At 52.7% G+C, this 21,820-nt stretch overlaps 1 protein-coding gene across 1 annotated transcript in view; it reads left to right on the plus strand.

The window, feature by feature from the left end:
- Positions 1-18,302, plus strand: part of TPH2 (tryptophan hydroxylase 2) — a 65,637-nt gene extending 47,335 nt beyond the window's left edge. The window contains exons 9-11 of the mRNA XM_054178268.1: positions 9,836-9,931; positions 17,434-17,567; positions 18,109-18,302. Coding sequence (XP_054034243.1) covers positions 9,836-9,931; positions 17,434-17,567; positions 18,109-18,283 — 405 coding nt within the window. The 3' untranslated portion in view covers positions 18,284-18,302. The remainder of the gene's footprint in view (positions 1-9,835; positions 9,932-17,433; positions 17,568-18,108) is intronic.
- The last annotated feature ends 3,518 nt before the right edge of the window (positions 18,303-21,820 follow it).

Below are 21,820 nucleotides of genomic sequence, written 5' to 3' on the forward strand. Positions count from 1 at the left end.
GCAAACCACAGCTCGGAGGGAGCGCTCCTGGGGTCACAGCCCTTGCCTATGTAGCATATCAAATCTGGGCTGGCTTTTGTTAGCTTTGTTAGGTCCTAGTTTGAAAAACCAGCAGGATGAAGATGTGGAAAGCAGAATGGCAGAGCCCTAAAGACAGTCCCTGCTTGCAGCCTGTGAGGTGTGAAGGTTCCTGGTGGGTGGTGTGTTTCAGTCTGGAGAAGAGAAGGCTCTGAGGAGACCTAATTGTGGCCTTCCAGGATCTGAAGGGGGCTCCAAGAAAGCTGGGGAGGGACTTTTGAGGGTGTCAGGGAGGGATAGGATTGGGGGGATGGAGCAAAACTAGAAGTGGGGAGATCCAGACTGGATGTTAGGAAGAAGTTGTTCCCCATGAGGGTGGTGAGAGCCTGGCACAGGTTGCCCAGGGAGGTGGTGGAAGCCTCCTGCCTGGAGGTGTTTGCAGCCAGGCTGGATGTGGCTGTCAGCAACCTGCTGCAGTGTGAGGTGTCCCTGCCCATGGCAGGGGGCTGGAGCTGGCTGATCCTTGAGGTCCCTTCCAGCCCTGACAATTCCATGACTCTATGAGGCAGCAAAGACTGAAGAGTGACTGGACAGTGCTGAGGTTTGTTTGTCTTTTTAGTTTGACTTTCAGAGGTCTCCATTCCCTTGGAGTCCCAGCTGTGTCCTTGGAGTCCTGACTGTGCCTCTTGTGTTAGCTGTGTGACCTCACTGATGGCTGAAATGTGAAGCAGTAGCTTGCAAAGGAAATTAGCAAAGGCTCCCTTCAGCTACCCCAGGGGGCCCTGAGCCTGAAGTCATGCTGCACCTTGTAACATGAAGTGGAGAAGGAATGGCTCATTATTGCACATCACTTGTGCTTCATAACACCATGGGAAATTAAGAAACCTTAAAACCCCCACTTCTAGAAGCTGTTCCAGACCAGAGTCAAATGGTAAGGAAGGGGAAATCAGAAGGGCAAAGCATTGGGGCATCAGTGTCTGGTGTCTCACAAATGATCTTAGCAGCGGTGCGTGGCTTCGACGTCTCCTCTCCCTAGCTGCATCTTAAGTGAGTTATTAGTTACTTGTTAGTTAATTATGGTGAGAAAAATGAGGAGATTCTTTCTCTGACAGTGTTGAGCAAGTCGAGGTGAGTGTGGCTTGGATTGTTCTCACATCTGTGACCATGCTGGTGGGGAATGGCTGTCTTGCCAGGAAACAACAGCACAGAAATGCCCCTGAAGTGTTGAGGTTCCTGGTGGTGCTGCTCTAAAGGTCTCCAAGGGTTTCAATAAGATAAAATGAGAGGGAGGGAGGGAGGGAGGGAGGGAGGGAGGGATGGATGGGTGGATGGATGGATGGATGGATGGATGGGTGGACAGACATCATCTTTGTGCAGAGCAAACCTAGGAGTAAGGCAGACATGGAGCATGGTACCCAGTGTCTCCAACACTGTGGGGACTTCTTTTGGAAGCAGCAGAAAGATTCCAGAAGTGATTCATAGAATCATAGTTAGGGTTGGAAGGGACCACAAGGATCATCCAGTTCCAACCCCCCTGCCATGGGCAGGGACACCCCACACTAGATCAGGCTGGCCAGAGCCTCGTCCAGCCTGGGCTTAAACACCTCCAGGGATGGGGCCTCAGCCACCTCCCTGGACAACCCATTCCAGGGCTTCACCACTCTCATGGGGAAGAACTTCCTCCTCCCCTCCAGCCTGAACCCTCTTGTAATAGGGGCTCCAGAACTGGATGCAGTACTCCAGGTGGGGTCATGCTCCATTCTCTCTGCTTGCTCTTTGAAGGAGCACTAGGGCCTGCTTCCCACTGAGGATGAGCAACAGGGAGTCACATTCTCTGGCTGGACACAAAGGTGTCACAGAGATGTCCTCCAGATCTTATTCAAGAGGATGTAGTTGTCTCGATCCAAAGGCTGGGAAGGAGTTGTGGTTCTTGAGCGTTCCATGAGGGAAATTAAGATACAAACTGGGGTCATGTATCAAGATGAGACTATTCATTAGAGAGAGAAAGAGTGGAGCAAGCAAAACAGAGAAAGAAAGAAAAGGGAGGGAGAGGGAGAAAGAGAGTAGAAAAAGAGGGATCAGGAGAGATAGTAACCACCCCATGGTTTTTCTTTGCTGGGGGTGGTGGGGAGAAAAGACATCCTGGACTGCTGCCTCCAGCCTGAGATGTCCCTGGTGATTCTACCATTTTACTCTGCTCTGGTGACACCTCACCTGGAGTCCTGTGTACAGGTCTGGAGCCCTCAGTGCCCTCAGGACATGGACCTGATGGAGAGGGTCCAGAGGGGGCCATGAAAATGCTCAGGGGGTTGGAGCAGCTCTGCTATGAGGGCAGGCTGAGGGAGCTGGGGGTGTTCAGCCTGGAGAAGAGAAGGCTCCAGGGAGACCTAAGAGCAGCCTGCCAGGACCTGAAGGGGCCTACAAGAAGGATGGAGAGAGACTGTTTGCAAAGGCCTGCAGGGACAGGAGCAGGGGCAATGGCTTCAAACTAGAGCAGAGCAGATTGGGATTGGATGTGAGGAACAAGTTCATTACTCTGAGGGTGGTGGAACACTGGCACAGGTTGCCCAGGGAGGTGGTTGAGGTCCCTTCCCTGGAGATATTCAAGGTAAGACTCAAAGAGGCCCTGGGCAGGCTGATGCAGTTGGGGATGTCCCTGCTGACTGCAGGCAGGTCAGACTGGATGAGCTTTGGAGGTCCCTTCCAGCCCAGCCCATTCTAGGATTCTGTCCCCCCCAGTAAGCTTGTGTAGCTCAGGGCTTTTATGTTCCTGGTTCGTTCATCATAGCTCCTCCTGGCTCACATCAGCAATGCCTAAGTGGATTTCCAGAGGGCACTTCCATGTGTCTGCAGGGGTTGGCACCGAGTGGCCTCCACCCTCTTTACCCTGCACTCTCCACCACTCCCCTGGGCAGCTGCTGTCCCGGTGGGCAGAGCTGACACATCAGGCAGGTCGTTCAGGATGCTCTTGTCTTTGCTGAGCCACTCCTCAGTTCTCAGTGTAATCAGCACCTCACCAGGGGATTGACATGTTCCAGAGAGGATGCTCCCAGCAGTGCAGCAAGGCAGGGAGCTGCCATGCCCAGGGTCTTGCCTTGGCTGGCCTCCCCGCCGCTGGAGGTGCAGAGCTGCCTCCCTGCTGGCAGCAGAGTGGTGCTGGAGACATGGCTTTCTGCTGCCTTACAAACCCAGGATGATGTTTTCCTTGTGGTTACCATTATGAGCCTTTCTTTAGAAACTGCTGAAGAAAAGAGAGGGAGTTCATGGTGTTCACGAGGGGGTGAGCCCCCCCTGTGCTCACTATCCATAGCACCTGCTTGCTCTGAGCCTGTCAGGCCTCAAAGGCATTTGTGTGCAGGGATACTGTGTGCTGTGGCCAGCAACAGCAATGCAAAGAGCTCTCCTGAAGCACTCCCTCTAATGAGCAGCACCACATCCATTCAAACTTCTGTTTGTAAAGAGATTGTTCCAAGCATTCACCCTCGGTGAAAGCTCTGAATGCAAAGCAGTCAGAGGAGGGGGGGTGAAGGAGAATACCACTAAATATATACACAACTCAAAATCCCCCAAAGAAACCTCATTTCAGTGAGCCTAAATGCATCTCAAAGTGGCAGCCTAAACAAACTACTTTGAGAAGGTAAGTGAAGAACCGAAGTCTGTTTTCTTATTGAGCTGTGCCTGGGGTCACTGCCTTTGGTGCCGGTAGAAGAATCATCTGTAATGAAAGACTTAGCTATTGAATCTTACTTCTTTGCCTCTTTCTGATCTATTCACAAGCTCCTCAGGAGGTTCATTTGTGGTTAAAAAAGGAAGATCTCCCTGCATTTCTCCCGCCTGGTGTTGCCCCGTGAATAGCTGTCAGGTAGCCCTTGTGACTTACAGCTGGGCTGCAGCCCAGGGCTGCAGAGTTGCCTGGGTTACCCGGGCTGCATCTCTCTGCTTCTTGGAGCAGTCCTGGTAGCACCCAACAGACTGTGAATTGCCAGTCGTTTCAGTCAAATGTGGAATGCAAACTCCTTTTTTGAGCCCATTGATGTCTTTGGGATTGAAAAATGAGCAGCTGTTCACAAACTTAGGTGCTCCAACCCCGCATGAAGAAAGCAAGCACCCACAGGAGTCACTGGAAGCTCTGCATCAGCACCCACAGTGCCACCTGGGCAGCTCGCAGGCGGGGAAGGAAAACAACTTTGCTGCATTGATTCTTAGGATTAATTTCTGACTATGGAATTTTTGAAAGTCATAGAATCACAGAACTGTCAGGGCTGGAAGGGACCTCAAGGCTCAGCCAGTTCCAAGCCCCCTGCCATGGCCAGGGACACCTCACACTACAGCAGGTTGCTCACAGCCACATCCAGCCTGGCTGCAAACACCTCCAGGGATGAGGCTTCCACCACCTCCCTGGGCAGCCTGTGCCAGGCTTTCACCACCCTCATTCTTCCTAACATCCAATCTGAGTCTACCCACTTCTAGTTTTGCTCCATCCCCCCCAGTCCTATCACTCCCTGACACCCTCCAAAGTCCCTCCCCAGCTTTCTTGGAGCCCCCTTCAGATACTGGAAGGCCACAAGAAGGGTGATAGCTTGGACTGGATGCTCTCAAAGGTCTTTTCCAACCTGTTAATTCTATATTCTTCCCCATGTCTGGATGTGGCTGTGAGCAACCTGCTGCAGTGTGAGGTATCCCTGTCCATGGCAGGGGGGTTGGAGCTGGCTGAGCCTTGAGGTCCCTTCCAGCCCTGACAATTCTGTGACTGTATGAAAGTGTCTCTCCATAGTTAATATTTAGCTTCCTTATCAGTATACCTCAATGTCAGTAGAGCTGGGAGCACACCTTGCCCAAGCCTGCAGAGTCTCCTGATGCACCAAGCCTCCTCTGTGTCGGTGAGTGGGAGGGTGGCAGGAACGGTGTGCTGCTGGCTAAGGATCTGAAGATGGCAGCATTGGGTGAGCTATCTCCTTTCCATAGCTTAAATACAGGAGTGGTCCTTGCTGCATGTGGCAAATTGATCCCCAAATCAGCTTTTCCTTTGAAGTGCTTGGCTGGATGCTGCAGCCTAATGCCACGAGTTAGTAGTAGGCAGAAGTACTTTTCTCTTCTGGTCACTTTGTATGCACTTTATTTGGGTGAGCTATACTGGGAGTGCAAGTCTTACCCGTGCTGAAGGCAGGCTCCCACCAGCAAGTGTTGACTCATACCTCCCTTTCAGAGCAGTAACAATTATAACAGGTTTGAAGGGAGGTAAAAAAAGCTTCCTCTTCGTGTGCTGCTTTTCCATCACAGAGGAAGTGAAATCAAGGTCTCCCTCTGCCTCATGAACACCCTACCCCTGGGCAGCCTGCATGGCTCTCCCCTGTGCCTTTGAGAGATGTGGAGGTGCTGGAGCCAGGGCAGAGCAGGGCAAGGAAGCTGGGAAGGGCCTGGAGAAGAAATCTGATGAGGAGCAACTGAAGGAGCTGGGGATGGTTAGTGGGAAAGAGAGGAGGCTGAGGGGAGACCTCCTGGCTCTCTACAGCTCCCTGCAAGGAGGTTGTGGAGAGGTTGGTGCTGGGCTCTGCTCCCAGGTCATTAGTGACAGAACAAGAGGGAATGGCCTCAAGCTGCCCCTGGGGAGGTTCAGACTGGACATGAGGAAAGCTTTTTTTCAGGCAAGAGTGGTGAGGGCTTGGAATGTGCTGGGCAGGGAGGTGGTGGAGTCCCCAAGCCTGGCTGTGTTTGCAGGGGGTTTGGCTGTGGTGCTTGGGGCTGTGGTTTAGGGGTGAGCCTTGCAGAGCAGGGCTCTGGCTTGGCCTTGGTGACCCTGAGGCTCTCTTCCAACCTGAATGTTCCTGTGACTCTGTGACTGTTAGCTCTCCACCAGCTGCCCCTTCCTTCCCCAGGCATGCACCTCCTCAAGAGGAGTGGAGAGCATTCCTCTTCCCTCCCTCTGCTGCCCCTATAGATTGCTTTAGTGGGCATTCTCCTGGCAGCATGACATTGCTTTGGTCCTCCTCAGCCTGAAGAAAGTCTGCTGGTAAGGGTGTCCCACATGAAAGGACAAAGTCATGACTGCTTTGACAGGTCTGTAACAAACACACACTGGACCTCCCCTTTCTATCTGCTATAATGCCTCTGGTGGCTGTGTTGTACCAGGAGACCAGACCTGCTGTGTAGCTGTCAGGGTGTTCACGTTCAGGGTGTAGGAACCCCTGCTTGATAGGCTCTTTGAAGGGAGTTGAGGGGGAGGGAGAAATTGAAAAGCTCTTAGTGAGGGTGAAGTGAGTGGCTCAGTGCTGGCAGGGGCAGCATGGACAGCACCAGGACTGCAGCCTCCTGCAGGAGGGTCTGGCAAGCTGGTTAGGCAGGGAAGCTACACTTGGTGCTCTCCTTGGCACTAGGACTCTCAGCTTCACTCTTCACTCCTCTAGTGATGCTTTGGTCATTTTCTCTGCCTGGCTGTGTGACCCTGAGATGTCTTTGTTTTGGAAGCCAGTTGTCTTGGCCTCCCTCTCAAGTGGTGACATCAGCCCCTGCATCTCATGAGAACCTTTGTGCCAGCTTGGCTGAGCTGATTCAATTGCAAAGCCAGAGATGGTACTGTGACTCTTTTTGTTGTGCCTTCACCTCCTCTCGTGGATCTCAGTGCCTCTGACTGCTGTGATGGAATCTGACTCAAGACTTTTGAAGTCTCTGCAACCTTTTCTTCCTCCCAGCTGACTTAACAGGTTTGGAGCAGGCACTGGGGCTCATGTTTTTATTCTTTTTTATTGCCTCTTCCTCCATTGTGCAGTGCTGCATGAATCACTGGCCCTACAGGAACTTCTGAGAGGCATGGAGATGAATCATTTCTCCATTTCCAAACATTTGTGGCACAGAAAAGAGCTGTTAATTCCTGCTCTTTTGCATTTAGCATGATATTCAGCCTGGAAGAGGGGGAGGGCTTGAAGAGGAAATAGACCTAAAAAAGGCTACCACACTGAGATCCATTCTCAAGTTATTCAGAAGAGCATTGGATTTAGGACCAAATACCAGGCTGCTTCTCAGCTTAAATGCATATTTCCTGCAAAGACATGTTCATGTTGTAGGCTCAGTGGGACTGGGGCCCTTTGGACAAAGCCTGAAGGTACCAAGTGCACACCCATGCACAGCAATGTGCACCAACGTGGGGTTGGGTGAGCTGGAAATCAACTCCTCAAAGCCTTCCTGTGTAGAAATAGTTACCAGCTTAGTCTGGCCTGTTTGATCTCACATCAAAAAGCAATCTTGATGTGCAACAACAAAACCAGACTAAAGCTCAGTACCCCAGGAGCAGGGCTGGCTGTCTTCTCTTTCATCCAATGGACAGTGGGCTGGCTCTCTGCACTTCCTGCCAACTACATCCTGGGATGCATCAGGAGCAGTGTGGCCAGCAGATCAAGAGAGGTGGTTCTCCCCCTTTGCTCTGCTCTGCTGAGACCCCACCTCAAATAGAATCACAGAACTGTCAGGGTTGGAAGGGACCTCAGGGCTCAGCCAGTCCCAACCCCCCTGCCATGGCCAGGGACACCTCACACTACAGCAGGTTGCTCACAGCCACCTCCAGCCTGGCTGCAAACACCTCCAGGCAGGAGGCTTCCACCACCTCCCTGGGCAGCCTGTGCCAGGCTCTCACCACCCTCATGGGGAACAACTTCTTCCTCACATCCAATCTCAATCTCCCCATTTCTAGTTTTGCTCCATCCCCCCCAGTCCTATCCCTCCCTGACAGCCTCAGAAGAATACTGCCTCCAGTTCTGGTGTCCCCACAGTAAGAGGGACATAGATCTGTTGGAACAGAGGGCCACAGAGATGATCCAGGGGCTGGAACACCTCTGCTGTGAGGATAGGCTAAGGGAACTGGGATTGTGCAGCATGGAGGAGAGGAGGCTCTGAGGGGACCTCATAGCTGCCTTCCAGTACTTGAAGGGACCTGACAGGAAGGCAGGAGAGAGACCTTTCACAAGAGTGTCCACTGGTAGGACAAGGGGAAATGGATTTGCATTGAAGGAGAATGGGTTTAGGTTGGGTCTTAGGAAGAGTTTCTTCACTGGGTGAAGGGTGGCAAGACTCTGGACTGGATTGTCCAGAGAGGTTGTGGATGCCCCCTCCCTGGAGACCACAGTGTCACAGAACATTGGAGGTCAGAAGGGACCTCCAGAGCTCATCCAGTCCAAGCCCTGCCAGAGCAGCCTCACCCAGGGCAGTCCACACAGGAATGCATCCAGCTGGGGTTGGAAAGGCTCCACAGAAGGAGACTCCACAACCTCTCTGGGCAGCCTGCTCCAGGGCTCCAACACCCTCACACCAAAGAAGTTTCTCCTCATGCTGAGCTGAAACCTTCTCTGGTCAAGTTTGTCTCCATTGCTCCTTGGCTTATTGCTGTGCACCACCCACAAGAGCTTGGCCCCCTCCCCTTGACACTTGAGATGTTCCAGGCCAGGTTGGACAGGGCCTTGAGTAACCTGGGCTTAGGTGAGAGGCTTCCTGCCCACGGCAGGGAGGTTGCATTGGATGATCTCTAAGGTCTCTTCCAGCCTAGGCCATTGTATGATTGCCAACATTGCTCTTCCTTGGGTGGATACAGCAAGGCCAGCTGTGGTGCTGCTCTCAGTACTGCTGTGCTGATTTAGCAGGCTGCTTTGACAGGGCAGAGCAGTTGCCTAAGGAACTGGAGGGATTGGTCAAGTGAATCCATTCCACTGTCATCTTCTCTCTGTAGCTTAAGGAGCCCAGTGGCATATTGGTTCTTCATTCATGCCAGAGGAAGACCTAGTGAAGACTAAGGCCTCAGTTCAACACATGCATATGAATAAGCTCTAAGTCCAGACAGCACTTAAATAGGTGCTGGGCTTCAAAGTGGCAGCAGCTGGAGCTTACAGCTGTGTGCTCTGAACTAGATCTCAGAGACCTTTAGAGGTTCCTAGACAGGCAGAACAACCACCTTGTATGATTCCATGTTAAGTCACCTTGCTTATATCACAGAATCCATCCAGCTGGAAGAGACCTCCAAGCTCATCCAGTCCAACCCTTGACCCAGCACTGCAGGGTCAACACTAAACCATGTCCCTAGCACCAGGTCCAAATGCTACTTGAACCCCCCCAGGGATGGTGACTCCAGCACTGCCCTGGGCAGACCATTCCAATGTTGGAGAGCTCTCTCTGGGAAGAAATATTTCCTAGCATCCAGCCTGAACCTCCCCTGCTGCAGCTTGGAACCATTTCCTCTGCTCCTGTCCCTTGCCACCAAGGAGCAGAGGCTGCCCCCTCCTCACTCCAACCTCCCTTCAGGGAGCTGCAGAGAGCAATGAGGTCTCCCTCAGCCTCCTCTTCTCCAGCCTGAACACCCCCAGCTCCCCCAGCCCCTCCTCATAGCCCAGGTGCTCTAGGCCCTTCTCCAGCCTCCTTGCCCTTCTCTGGCCAGGCTCCAGACCCTCAATGTCCTTCCTGTAGTGAGGGTCCCACAACTGAACACAGTCCTTGAGGTGTGGCCTCCCCAGTGCTGAGCATCAGACAGATGAAAGACATCTGTGCAGATGACTCTTGGCCCCTTGATAGCATCAGAGGAGGAAGTGCATGCAGGTAACTGGCCAGTCCTGAGAGGTGCCTGGGTGCCTGGGCAAAAAGAGCAGAGCCTCACACTTGTGTGCCAAGCTGCCTCGCTGCAGAGCATGGCATTTGAAGTGCTTAGCAATAATGGCAACCTGTCCTACCTGTCTATATGCTGAAGAGTTGCAAGTGGGGCAGTCAGGGGGATCTGATGCCAGCTGTCACTGCTGAGGGGCCTGTTTGCAGCCACACTGCTCTGTGTCTGTGTGTTTTACAGTGCTATTTCTTCACCATTGAGTTTGGCCTTTGCAAGCAAGAGGGACAGCTCCGTGCTTATGGGGCAGGACTCCTCTCATCCATTGGGGAACTAAAGGTAGGTGCCTTTCAAGCAGAATCAACTCTCTTTTCACCTGAACACAAATCATCTTAACCAAGCTGTGTGGTGTGGGTGACATGCTGGAGGGAAGGGAACCATCCAGAGCGACCTGGGCAGGCTGCAGAGCTGAGCCCATGACAGCCTCATGAGGTTCAACAAGACCAAGGGCAAGGTCCTGCAGCTGGGGCAGGGCAATCCCAGGCACTGATACAGGCTGGGCAGGGACTGGCTGGAGAGCAGCCCTGAAGAAAAAGATTTGGGGGTGCTGGGGGAGGAGAAGCTCAACAGGAGCCAGCAGGGAGCACTTGCAGCCCAGAGAGCCAAGCAGAGCCTGGGCTGCAGCAAGAGAAGTGTGGCCAGCAGGGCAGGGAGGGGATTCTGCCCCTCTGCTCCACTCTGCTGAGACCACAGCTGGAGCTCTGGGTCCAGTTCTGGAGCCTCTGTGCCAGGAAGGAACTGGAGGTGCTGGAAGGTGCCCAGAGAAGGGCCATGAGGAGGAGCAGAGGGCTGGAGCTGCTCTGCTGTGAGCACAGCCTGAGGGAGTTGGGGTTGTGCAGTCTGGAGAAGAGAAGGCTCCAAGGAGATCTCATTGTGGCCTTCCAGGATCTGCAGGGGGCTCCAAGAAAGCTGGGGAGGGACTTGGGAGGGTGTCAGGGAGGGATAGGACTGGGGGGGCTGGAGCAAAACTAGAAGTGAATAGATTCAGATTGGATGTCAGCATAAGGATGATGAGAGCCTGGCACAGGTTGCCCAGGGAGGTGGTGGAAGCCTTTCTTGTGGAAGGAGGCTCATAGACTGTAACACATAAGGATGCTTTGGGCTCTGAAATCTTTGTTTAGAAGCAAAGTGTTGTGTTTTTCATAGACAAAAAACTGCTTTGCAGTTGGTGAGAATTCTGTGGTAAGCTGCCCAATGCATTTGAATCGATTTGTTGTTGGATTAATCATAGTGGAAAGTAAGGAATGCACCAAGCTCGTGCTGAACTTGAGGCACAGGCATGTGTGACAGGAGCTGGAGCCCTGTTCTGACAAAGGGGAAGGTGTTCAGCCTTGCATGCTGTCAGTGGGTGCAGTGGATCACTTACTGCTTCTCTTTATGCCTGGAAAACGTAGGCAGCAGGCAAAAGGTGTTCTGTCCCCAGGGTCTCATGTTGGGACATAAGGCAAGATGGGAGGGAAGTGGAAGGAGAGGGAAGAGTACTGTGTTCTGGGACCCACATTGTCTTTACCAGCATGCTCCCACCCTTCTGGGCTGGCTTGCAGCAGAGCTGGCAGTTTAGTAGGAGGATCTCTGTCCCTTTTTGCTGCTTGTTTCACCTGTACCTGAGAGTGCTGGTGGTGAAGCTCATTAGTCACCCCCCAAGCTTGAGACCAGGGCACACCTATGAGTGAGAAACCAAGCAAGGGAGTCAAGAGGCCTGCATGGATGACCAAGGAGCTTCTGGGAAAGCTCAAGGCATAGAATCATAGCATGGTTTGGGCTGGAAGGGACCTCCAAAGCCATCTTGTCCAAATTCCCTGCAGCAAGCAGGGACTTCCTCTACTAGATCAGGTTGCTGAGAGACTTGTTGAGCCTGGCCTTGGATATCTCCAGGGATGGGACCCCAGCCACCTCCCTGGGCAGCCTGTTCCAGTGTTCCACCACCCTCATGGTAAAGAACTTCTTCCTGATAGCCAAATCTGCTCTGCTCTAGTTTGAAGCCACTGTCCCTGCTCCTGTCCCTGCAGGCCTTTGCAAACAGTCTCTCTCCATCCTTCTTGTAGCCCCTTCAGGTCCTGGCAGGTTGCTATTAGGTCTCCCCAGAGCCTCCTCTTCTCCAGGCTGAACACCCCCAGCTCCCTCAGCCTGTCCTCCTGGCAGAGGTGTTCCAGCCCCATGCTCACCTTTGTGGCCCTGTGGGAAAAGGAACTGGCCACTTGAGGTGTACAGGGACTGTTGCCAGAGCATGCAGTGATGCTACAAGGAAAGCAGAGTAAAGCTGAGGCCCTCTTGGTATCCAGTCTGGCAAAGGGTGTTAAAAAAATGACCAGGAAGGCTTCTTCAGTCCATGAGCAGGAAAAGGAATGCCAGGCACCTTCTGCTGGGGGGGTGGGTGACCTGGTGACAGAGGTGGCTGAGACACTGAATGCCTTCTTTGCCTCAGTCTTTACTGCTAAGGGCAGCCCTCAGTCCCTGGAGGTAAGAGAGGAGGTCTGGAGGGAGGAATAGGCTCCCTCAGTCAAGGAGGACTGGGTCAGAGGACACCTAGGCAAGCTGGGCACCCACAGCTCCATGGGCCCCGAAGGGATGCACCCATGATGCAAAGCTGGTTAAAGGCAAGGAGAGGAACATGTCTCTCCTCTTTTCCCCTGGCCAGCAGTGCTGAGACCCACACTCTGTGCAGGGCTCTGTGGAGAACCAGGCCTTTTGTTTTAAACTGAGGCTGTTGTCCTCAGCCAGTGACCCTGGAAATGCCTGTCACATCATCTGCAAAATCTGAGGACATAAAAGCAAGGCAATGGCTGGTCAGGAAGAGAATCAATCCTCTGCCACCAATGCCATAAACACATCATTCCTGTCAAGGGTGCATCTTTTGTCAGCACACATTTGGGGTGCCAGAGAGGTTCTTCACCCTGTAACAATCTCAGGGTGTAAATGCAAAGAACAATCCTTTGGAAAAGCAGCAGTGAAAAACAACTCAGCAATGTGCACATGGGTGTACTCTGCACTCAAAGGTGTGCCCACACACAGGCTGCCAGCCCCTGGCTGGGACAGCAGCACTCTCAGCTGGGTTAGGAACTGGCTGGAGGGCTGTGCCCAGAGAGTGGTGGTGAATGGTGCCACAGCCAGCTGGCAGCCAGGCACCAGTGGTGTGCCCCAGGGAGCAGTGCTGGGCCCCAGCCTGTTCAATATCTTCACTGATGATCTGGAGGAGGGGATTGAGTCCAGCATCAGTAAATGTGCAGATGACAGCAAGCTGGGGGCAGGAGTTGATCTGTGAGAGGGTAGGAGAGCTCTGCAGAGGGACCTTGCCAGGCTGGATAGATGGGCAGAGTCCAACAGGATGGCACTGAACAAGTCCAAGTGCCAGGTGCTGCTCTTTGGCCACAGCAACCCCAGGCAGTGCTGCAGGCTGGGGTCAGAGTGGCTGAGAGCAGCCAGGCAGAGAGGGACCTGGGGGTACTGGTTGATGGTAGGCTGAACATGAGCAAGGAAGTCATTCTGCCCTGTGCTCAGCACTGCTTAGGCCACACCATGAGTCCTGTGTCCAGTTCTGGGCTCATCAGGTTAGGAAAGATGTTGAGCTGCTGGAAGGTGTCCAGAGAAGGGCAAGGAGGCTGGGGAGGGGTCTGGAGCACAGCCCTGTGAGGAGAGGCTGAGGGAGCTGGGGTTGCTTAGCCTGCAGAAGAGGAGGCTCAGGGGAGACCTTCTTGCTTTCTACAACTCCCTGAAGGGAGGTTGTAGCCAGGTGGGGGTTGGTCTCTTCTCCCAGGCAAGCAGCCTCAGAACAAGAGGACACAGTCTCAAGCTGTGCCAGGGGAGGTTTAGGCTGGAGGTGAGGAGAAAGTTCTTCCCAGCAAGAGAGCTTGGCCATTGGAATGTGCTGCCCAGGGAGGTGGTGGAGTCCCCATCCCTGGAGGTGATCAAGAAAGGCTTGGATGTGGCTCTTGGAGCCATGGTTTGGTTGTCAGGAGGTGTTAGGGATTAGGTCATAGGTTGGACTTGATGATCTCTGAGGTCTTTGCCAACCTGGTTGAGTCTGTGATTCTGTATATCATAATCTTGCTGCAAATCAATAACAGAATCCATTTCTCTATTACACCACCTGTTTATTTCACAGATGTGACACCAAAAGGGACTGCTAGAGCATCTGGTTTGACTTCTTGTGTATCATAAGCTATTAAATTTTACCAGATCTGCCATCTACCAAGCACTGGGAGTTAAGTTAGACACTCCTGGAGAAGAGAAGGCTCTGAGGAGACTTCATTGTGGCCTTCCAGGATCTGAAGGGGGCTCCAAGAAGGCTGGGGAGGGACTTTTGAGGGTGTCAGGGAGGGATAGGACTGGGGGGAATGGAGCAGAACTAGAAGTGGGTAGATTGAGATTGGATGTGAGGAAGAAGTCATTCCCCATGAGGGTGGTGAGAGCCTGGCACAGGTTGCCCAGGGAGGTGGTGGAAGCCTCCTGCCTGGAGGTGTTTGCAGCCAGGCTGGATGTGGCTGTGAGCAACCTGCTGTAGTGTGAGGTGTCCCTGCCCATGGCAGGGGGTTGGGACTGGCTGAGCCTTGAGGTCCCTTCCAACCCTGACAGTTCTGTGATTCTATGACATCCAATCTCAATCTCCCCACTTCCAGTTTTGCTCCATTCCCCCCAGTCCCATCACTCCCTGACACCCTAAAATGTTCCTCCCCAGAATTTCCTTCAAGTTTGGGTTTTTTTATCCCCCACTCAGCATTTAGAGTTAAGATTTTGGATACTGAAAAATCCAGGTGCTGATGTGCATGCTGTCACAGAAGCACAGAGTGCTAGGGGCTGGGAGGGACCTCCAAAGCTCATCCAGTCCAACCCCCTGCCAGAGCAGGAGCACCTAGAGCAGGTCACACAGGAACACAGCCAGGCAGGGCTGGAATAGCTCCAGAGAGGGAGATGGAAGCATCAAGGGGAAAAGAAAACACCAATTCAAAAGCACAACAAAATAAGGAGAAATAGAAGATTAAAAATGAAGCCTGGGGGGAAAGGAATAATACAGTAAGTAGTTATAAATTGTTCTGCCTAATACAGGCAGGTTAACTCTAGCTAACTCTATTACACAGGATATATTTGGGGCTTTGAGATAAGGCAGAAATAATGTACATTTCAATTATTAAAACTCTTTCTGAAAGGCTTTAATCCATTTAATTCCTATGATGCTCTCTTGAACTTTCATTAAAGGAGCCTCACATCATCTTCAGCTGGCTGGAGCACCTCTGCCATGAAGACAGGCTGAGGGAGCTGGGGCCTGGAGAGGAGGAGGCTCCAGGGAGACCTAAGAGCAGCCTGCCAGTACCTGAAGGGGGCTACAAGAAGGATGGAGAGAGACTGTTTGCAAAGGCCTGCAGGGACAGGAGCAGGGGCAGTGGCTTCAAACTAGAGCAGAGCAGATTGAGATTGGATGTGAGGAACAAGTTCATTACTCTGAGGGTGGTGGAACACTGGCACAGGTTGCCCAGGGAGGTGGTTGAGGCTCCATCCCTGGAGGTATTCAAGGTGAGACTCAAAGAGGCCCTGGGCAGCCTGATCTAGTTGGGGATGTCCCTGCTGACTGCAGGCAGGTCAGACTGGATGAGCTTTAGAGGTCCCTTTCAGCCTGGACCACTCTATGATTCCACAGGACAAAGGACAATGGATGTCAACTGCAGCACAGAAGGTTCCACCTGAACATGAGGAGGAACTTCTGCACTGTGAGGGTGGCAGAGCCTGGAGCAGGCTGCCCAGAGAGGTTGTGGAGCTCCTCTGGAGCCTTTCCAGCCCTGTCTGGATGTGTTCCTGTGTGACCTGTGCTGGATTCTATGCTCCTGCTCTGGCAGGGGGTTGGACTGGAAGCTCTCCAGAGGTCCCTTCCAACCCCTAACATCCTGGGATCTTTAAGTCCTGTGTTGCAGGGTCTCTTCCATCCCTCTACAGGGATGCATCAGACAGCCTGGGTTCTAGAGGTAGCTGTGGTTGGACTCTGCAGTTGCTCTCTTCTCAGACAGACTATTTCTGGGCTTTGTTTTCAAACTTACTTAACTGATGGCTGGCTAGAAACAGACCACCTCATGGGGAGGAAAAGAGGCATGCACCAAAGAAAGCTGATTCCCTGCTATTGGAGATCCCATGCATTCATTTTTCATGGACTTATTTTTGGGGAGAGAGGAGGTGGGAGGAAGAGGTTCTCCTTCCAGTTTTATGTCCTTCTATTTGGAGACTGCAGGTTGAGAGCTAGTGTGGTATTTTCAGAACCCTTCCCAGGCATTTGGGAATTAGAATAAGCAAGAGCTTGGCTCTAAGGTGTGATGAATACCTTAAGGCTAATGCCTTACTCTGCTGTAAAGGATGTCCAGGTAGAAAGTAAGTGAAGAAATAAGAAGCACCTTGGGACCTCAGGGATCTGCTCCCTCTGTGCCATTTCTTTATGCTTTTCATGCAGGTCTGCACTAGGGATAGATGTTAGGAAGATGGACTAAAGAAGGTTGAACACTGACCTAAATATCCTCTCTTTCCTTACCTTGTACTGTTGTAGAGGGCACTGAGAATGAACACATTGTGTGTCCTGGGAAGGCTAGAGCCAAAAGCTAGGGCAAGTATTCATGTGGAAGGGGGAGCTAGAGAAGGATCCTGCTGGAAAATAGCTAGATGCCTCACCTTAGATTTGAGACCTCCAGGTCCCTTCTAGTGGCTTGTGCCAGTCATGCCAGGAGAAAGGCTATTGGAAATTTCCCCTCTGGGTAGCCTCAGCTGTCCAGTGCCTGCTTGATGCCTGCTTAGCTCTGGAGTTCCTGTAGGGAGTGCTCCTGCTGAGGTGTGGGTGACAGAAAGGCAATGCATTCCATCAGCACACCAGAGATGAGCATCACTGAGTGGGTTTGCTGATAGTAGTTCCCGTCTCAAGCTCCCTCTCAGGAAAGCAGGGCATGATCTTGGCCTGCAAATGGAAAGCCAGATTGTGTGAGAGGTTTGGTCAGGCTCAGTCACCCACCAAGACAGTGATCAGTTCTGCCAGAATCACAGAATGTCAGAGGTTGGAAGGGACCTCCAGAGCTCATCCAGGCCAACCCCTGCCAGAGCAGCAGCACCCAGGGCAGTCCACACAGGAATGCATCCAGCTGGGGTTGGAAAGGCTCCAGAGAAGGAGACTCCACAACCTCTCTGGGCAGCCTGCTCCAGGGCTCCAACACCCTCACACCAAAGAAGTTTCTCCTCATGCTGAGCTGAAACCTTCTCTGGTCAAGTTTGTCTCCATTGCTCCTTGGCTTATTGCTGTGCACCACCCACAAGAGCTTGGCCCCCTCCCCTTGACCCCCAGCCCTCAGCTATTGATAGGCATTGATCAGATCCCTCTCAGCCTTCTCTTCTCCAGACTCAACAGCCCCAGGGCTCTCAGTCTCTCTTCCCAGGGGAGATGCTCAAGTCCCCTCAGCATCCTCCTGGCTCTCCCTTGGCCTCTCCCCAGCAGGTCTCTGTCTCTCTGGAGCTGGGGAGCCCAGAACTGGACCCAGGATTGCAGGAGTGGTCTGAGCAGGGCAGGGGTTGTACATCTTCTGGGTAGTACATATCTGTAGTTATATTGATAAGTATGTTGGGAGGAAAATGCTCTCATAAAGAGAGCTTTTTAATGTAACAAATGATTTATTCTGCTCAAACTGAAAATCTACTCTCTGCAGAGCCAGAGAGGCTACCAAGCAATGGGAAGCACACAGCACAGAGATATAAGAGGAGCTGTGTAGCTGCACAGCAGTATCAAAACAGCTTTTAACAGACCCTGTGGTGTGTTTTTGCAGCATGCTCTCTCTGACAAGGCCAACGTGAAAACATTTGACCCAAAGACAACCTGTTTGCAGGAATGCCTTATCACTACCTTCCAGGAAGCTTACTTTGTCTCAGAAAGTTTTGAAGAAGCCAAAGAAAAAATGAGGTAAACTGTTTCCCTTGAGTCAAAGGAAAATAAAGCTCAGTCTCTCTTCTTTAGCACAAGGATGCTTAGGGGACTGCAGCACTGCCTGGGGAGGAGAGGCTGAGGGACCTGGGGCTCTTTAGTCTGGGAAAGAAAAGACTGAGAGGGGATTTAATAGATGCTTATAAGTGTCTGAGGGCTGGGGGTCAGGAGGGAGGGGACAGTCTCTGCTCACTTGCTCCCTGGGATAGGACAAGGGGCAATGGATGTGAGCTGCAGCACAGGAGGTTCCACCTCAACACAAAGGGGAACTTCTTTACTGCTAGCCTCACAGAGCCCTGGAGCAGGCTGCCCAGAGAGGTTGTGGAGTCTCCTTCTCTGGAGCCTTTCCAGCCCCATCTGGATGTGTTGCTGTGTTACCTGAGCTAGCTTGTATGGTCCTGCTCTGGCAGGGGGGGTTGGACCATGAGATCTCTTTGGGTCCCTTCCGAGCCCTGACACCCTGGGATCCTGTGAATTGGCAAAGAAGAGCTGTCCATGTTCTTTTGTCCTTTCCTTTCAGGGACTTTGCCAAGTCAATCAATCGTCCCTTCTCTGTGTATTTCAACCCCTACACGCAGAGCATCGAGATCCTGAAGGACACCAGGAGCATAGAAAACGTGGTCCAGGACCTGCGCAGCGACCTGAACACCGTCTGCGACGCCTTGAGCAAAATGAACAGATACCTGGGGATCTGAGGGGCCTGCCACTGGCCTCTGCTCTCTGCTGCTTTCTTTTCCTGTAGCCAGCCTAGCAACATCACCTGATGTGGCTAACTTCTCACACCCACCAGTTCTCCCCTGTCCAGCTTGGGCCGTGGCTTGCATCGTTGTGTAGCTCTTGTCTGATTGTGATGTGTGCAGGCAAACCAAGGCAGTGCTAGTCGGTAAGCTCAAGGTGCAACGTGGCAGAACACACTCCTCAGCCCCTCAGCACACACTCCTGTGCAAGCACACCATTAAAAACTTGCCTGCCAAGGGTTTTGTTTCCATCAGATGATTCACTTTGGAGTCTTAAGAAGTGGTGTTGCTGGTCTCATCGGCTCTGAGTTTGTTTCTCTGTGATCCCTTCTCTCCCATAAGGATCCAGAGGAGGGGACAAAAAATAACCTTTGCAGCATTTTCAGTTTCTTTGTCAGAGAATCTGCACTCCTTTCCATGGTGGTGAAGGCAATGCTGTGCCCATCTCTCTGTAACAGAGCTGAGTGTCTCTGGTGGCTGGGCAGCACAAGTTCTGCCCCAGTGCCGGGCTCAGGAGGGCTGTGAATCACTGCTGAAAGGGCTGTGGAGATAAGAGATTGAGGACTCACAGCTGACAAAGACTCAACATGGCTGAGTAATTGGAATACAATAAACCCCACAACCCTCTGCAACTCATGTAGAGAGGTAGTTCTAATTCATGCACCTCTTACCTGTGACAGTCCTGAGCACAGGGCCCCTGCAGGGGCTGTCTGGCAATAAGGGAGGCAGTGCTGGTGAGTGTTCCAGGCTGGTAGATGTGAGTACAAAGCCCTTCTACACAGCATCATGTGCCTTCTGGGCAGCTGAATAGCAGCCAGCAGTGTGCCCAGGGGGCCAAGAAAGCCAAAGGCCTCCTGGCTGGGGTCAGCAATGCTGTGTCCAGCAGCAGCAGGGAGGGGATTGTCCCCTGGCACTCAGCTCTGGGCAGGCCACACCTCCAGTGCTGGGTCCAGTTTGGGGCACCTCAGGACAAGAGAGATGTGGAGGTGCTGGAGCCAGGGCAGAGGAGGGCAAGGAAGCTGGGAAGGGCCTGGAGAAGAAATCTGATGAGGAGCAACTGAAGGAGCTGGGGATGGTTAGTGGGAAAGAGAGGAGGCTGAGGGGAGACCTCCTGGCTCTCTACAGCTCCCTGCAAGGAGGTTGTGGAGAGGTTGGTGCTGGGCTCTGCTCCCAGGTCATTAGTGACAGAAGAAGAGGGAATGGCCTCAAGCTGCCCCTGGGGAGGTTCAGACTGGACATGAGGAAAGGTTTTTTTCAGGCAAGAGTGGTGAGGGCTTGGAATGTGCTGGGCAGGGAGGTGGTGGAGTCCCCAAGCCTGGCTGTGTTTGCAGGGGGTTTGGCTGTGGTGCTTGGGGCTGTGGTTTAGGGGTGAGCCTTGCAGAGCAGGGCTCTGGGTTGGCCTTGGTGACCCTGAGGCTCTTTTCCAGCCTGAGTGTTTCTGTGATTCTGCATTTTCTAGTCCCTTGGACATGCTTCTCTTACATTTCATGCAGGATTTCTCTTTCTTTGTTACACCTCACCCATGACTGGTTCAGCATCAGCATGGATGAAAGGGGCAATATGGAATTTGTTTAATTATAGCCAAGATGATGAGCAGTTAGTAGATAACTTGTGAGGTTCCCAATGAGGTACACAAGCTGCCTAGCTTGTACCAGGTGGATGCAGGTGATGCCTGAGCTAATCATCTCTAAGCAAACTCTGACAGAAGGAGCAAGCTCAGTCTGAGCAGCACAGTGCAGGAAGAGTTGAGCCAGCTCTTATCTGGAAGCAGTAATTACACACATCTTCCTTTTATCTGGGTTATTCTCTTTTCCTATTAGCTAAAACACCCCAGTCTATTGCATTAGTGTAGTAGAGGTGGGAAGGGACCCCCAGAGCTCACCCAGTCCAACCCCCTGCCAGAGCAGCATCACCCAGGGCAGTCCACACAGGAAGGCATCCAGGTGGGGTTGGAAAGGCTCCAGAGAAGGAGACTCCACAACCTCTCTGGGCAGCCTGCTCCAGGGCTCCAACACCCTCACACCAAAGAAGTTTCTCCTCATGCTGAGCTGAAACCTTCTCTGGTCAAGTTTGTCTCCATTGCTCCTTGGCTTATTGCTGTGCACCACCCACAGGAGCTTGGCCCCCTCCCCTTGACCCCCAGCCCTCAGCTATTGATAGACATTGATCAGATCCCTCTCATCCTTCTCTTCTCCAGACTCAACAGCCCCAGGGCTCTCAGTCTCTCTTCCCAGGGGAGATGCTCAAGTGCCCTGAGCATCCTCCTGGCTCTCCCTTGTTAGAGGTCGTGGAGAGCTGACTGCATTGTATGGCAAGCAGATGCCTCAGGCAGGTCATGGCCATGGGGGTGAAAGTGTCATCACCTGTTTATGTGTGTGGAAAATAGGTATCTCCTGAATCATGAAGTGATAGAATTGCCAGGGTTGGAAGGGATCTGAAGGATCATCTAGGTGCTCTTCCAACTGGAAGCCTTGTGTAGATACTCCTAAGTGTTGCTGGCAATTTCAGGGTGAGAAAAGCAGAGCTGATGGCAGCTGTGCATCCCCAAGTAAGAGGCCATCTGGAAGGGCAGTTCTCAGGGAAGTCTGCCACCTCCTCAAAGAGAGCTATGGGACAACAGAAAAGCCTCTCTGCTCTGGGTGGTCCCTGTTGCACTCTCCTGCTGCTGTTCACAGGGGATGGAGTTACCCAGTTGGAGGCTGAGCTGTGACTGCTGTTGATACAAATGGAGAGCTGCTGCATTATCCCAAGGGGCTCAGCATGCCAGAGGAGTTTTATAACTCCCTGATGTTGGTGCTGATTGCTGGCTAGCAGTTGTCAAAGGAGAAGCAGTGGCAGCTTTGTCATGCAAGTTTCTCTCTCTTTCTTCCCATGGAATCTGATGAATCTCTTATGGCTGTTTCTGGCCACGGGCTGAGGCCAATGGGATGAGACTCAACAAGGCCAAGGCAGGCTCCTACACCCTGGGCACAGTGACCCCTTGCAGGCTACAGACTGGGGGATGAGTGGCTGGAGAGCAGCCTGGCAGAGAGGGACCTGGCAGTGCTGGGGCACAACAGCTGAACAGGAGCCAGCAGTGTGCCCAGGGGGCAGGGATGGCCAATGGCCTCTTGGCTTGGATCAGGAAGAGTGTGGCCAGCAGGAGCAGGGATGGAATTCTGCCCTGTGCTGGGCACCGGGGAGGCCTCAGCTGGAGCACTGTGTGCAGCTCTGGGCCCTCCCTGCAAGAGAGATCTTGAGGTGCTGCAGCAGGTCCAGAGCAGAGCAACCAGCCTGGGGAAGGGACTGGAGGGAAAGTGATGAGGAGAGGCTGAGGGAGCTGGGGGTGTTCAGCCTGGAGAAGAGGAGGCTCAGGGGGGACCTTATCACTCTCTACAAGTCCCTGAAGGGAAGCTGCAGTCAGGTGGGGGTCAGGCTCTGCTCCCAGGCAACTTGTGACAGCTCAAGAGGGCATGGCCTGAAGCTGTGCCAGGGGAGGGTTAGGTTGGATGTCAG

The sequence above is a fragment of the Dryobates pubescens genome, chromosome Z (genome assembly GCF_014839835.1).
Source record: "Dryobates pubescens isolate bDryPub1 chromosome Z, bDryPub1.pri, whole genome shotgun sequence".
In the NCBI taxonomy this organism is placed as follows: Eukaryota; Metazoa; Chordata; class Aves; order Piciformes; family Picidae; genus Dryobates; species Dryobates pubescens.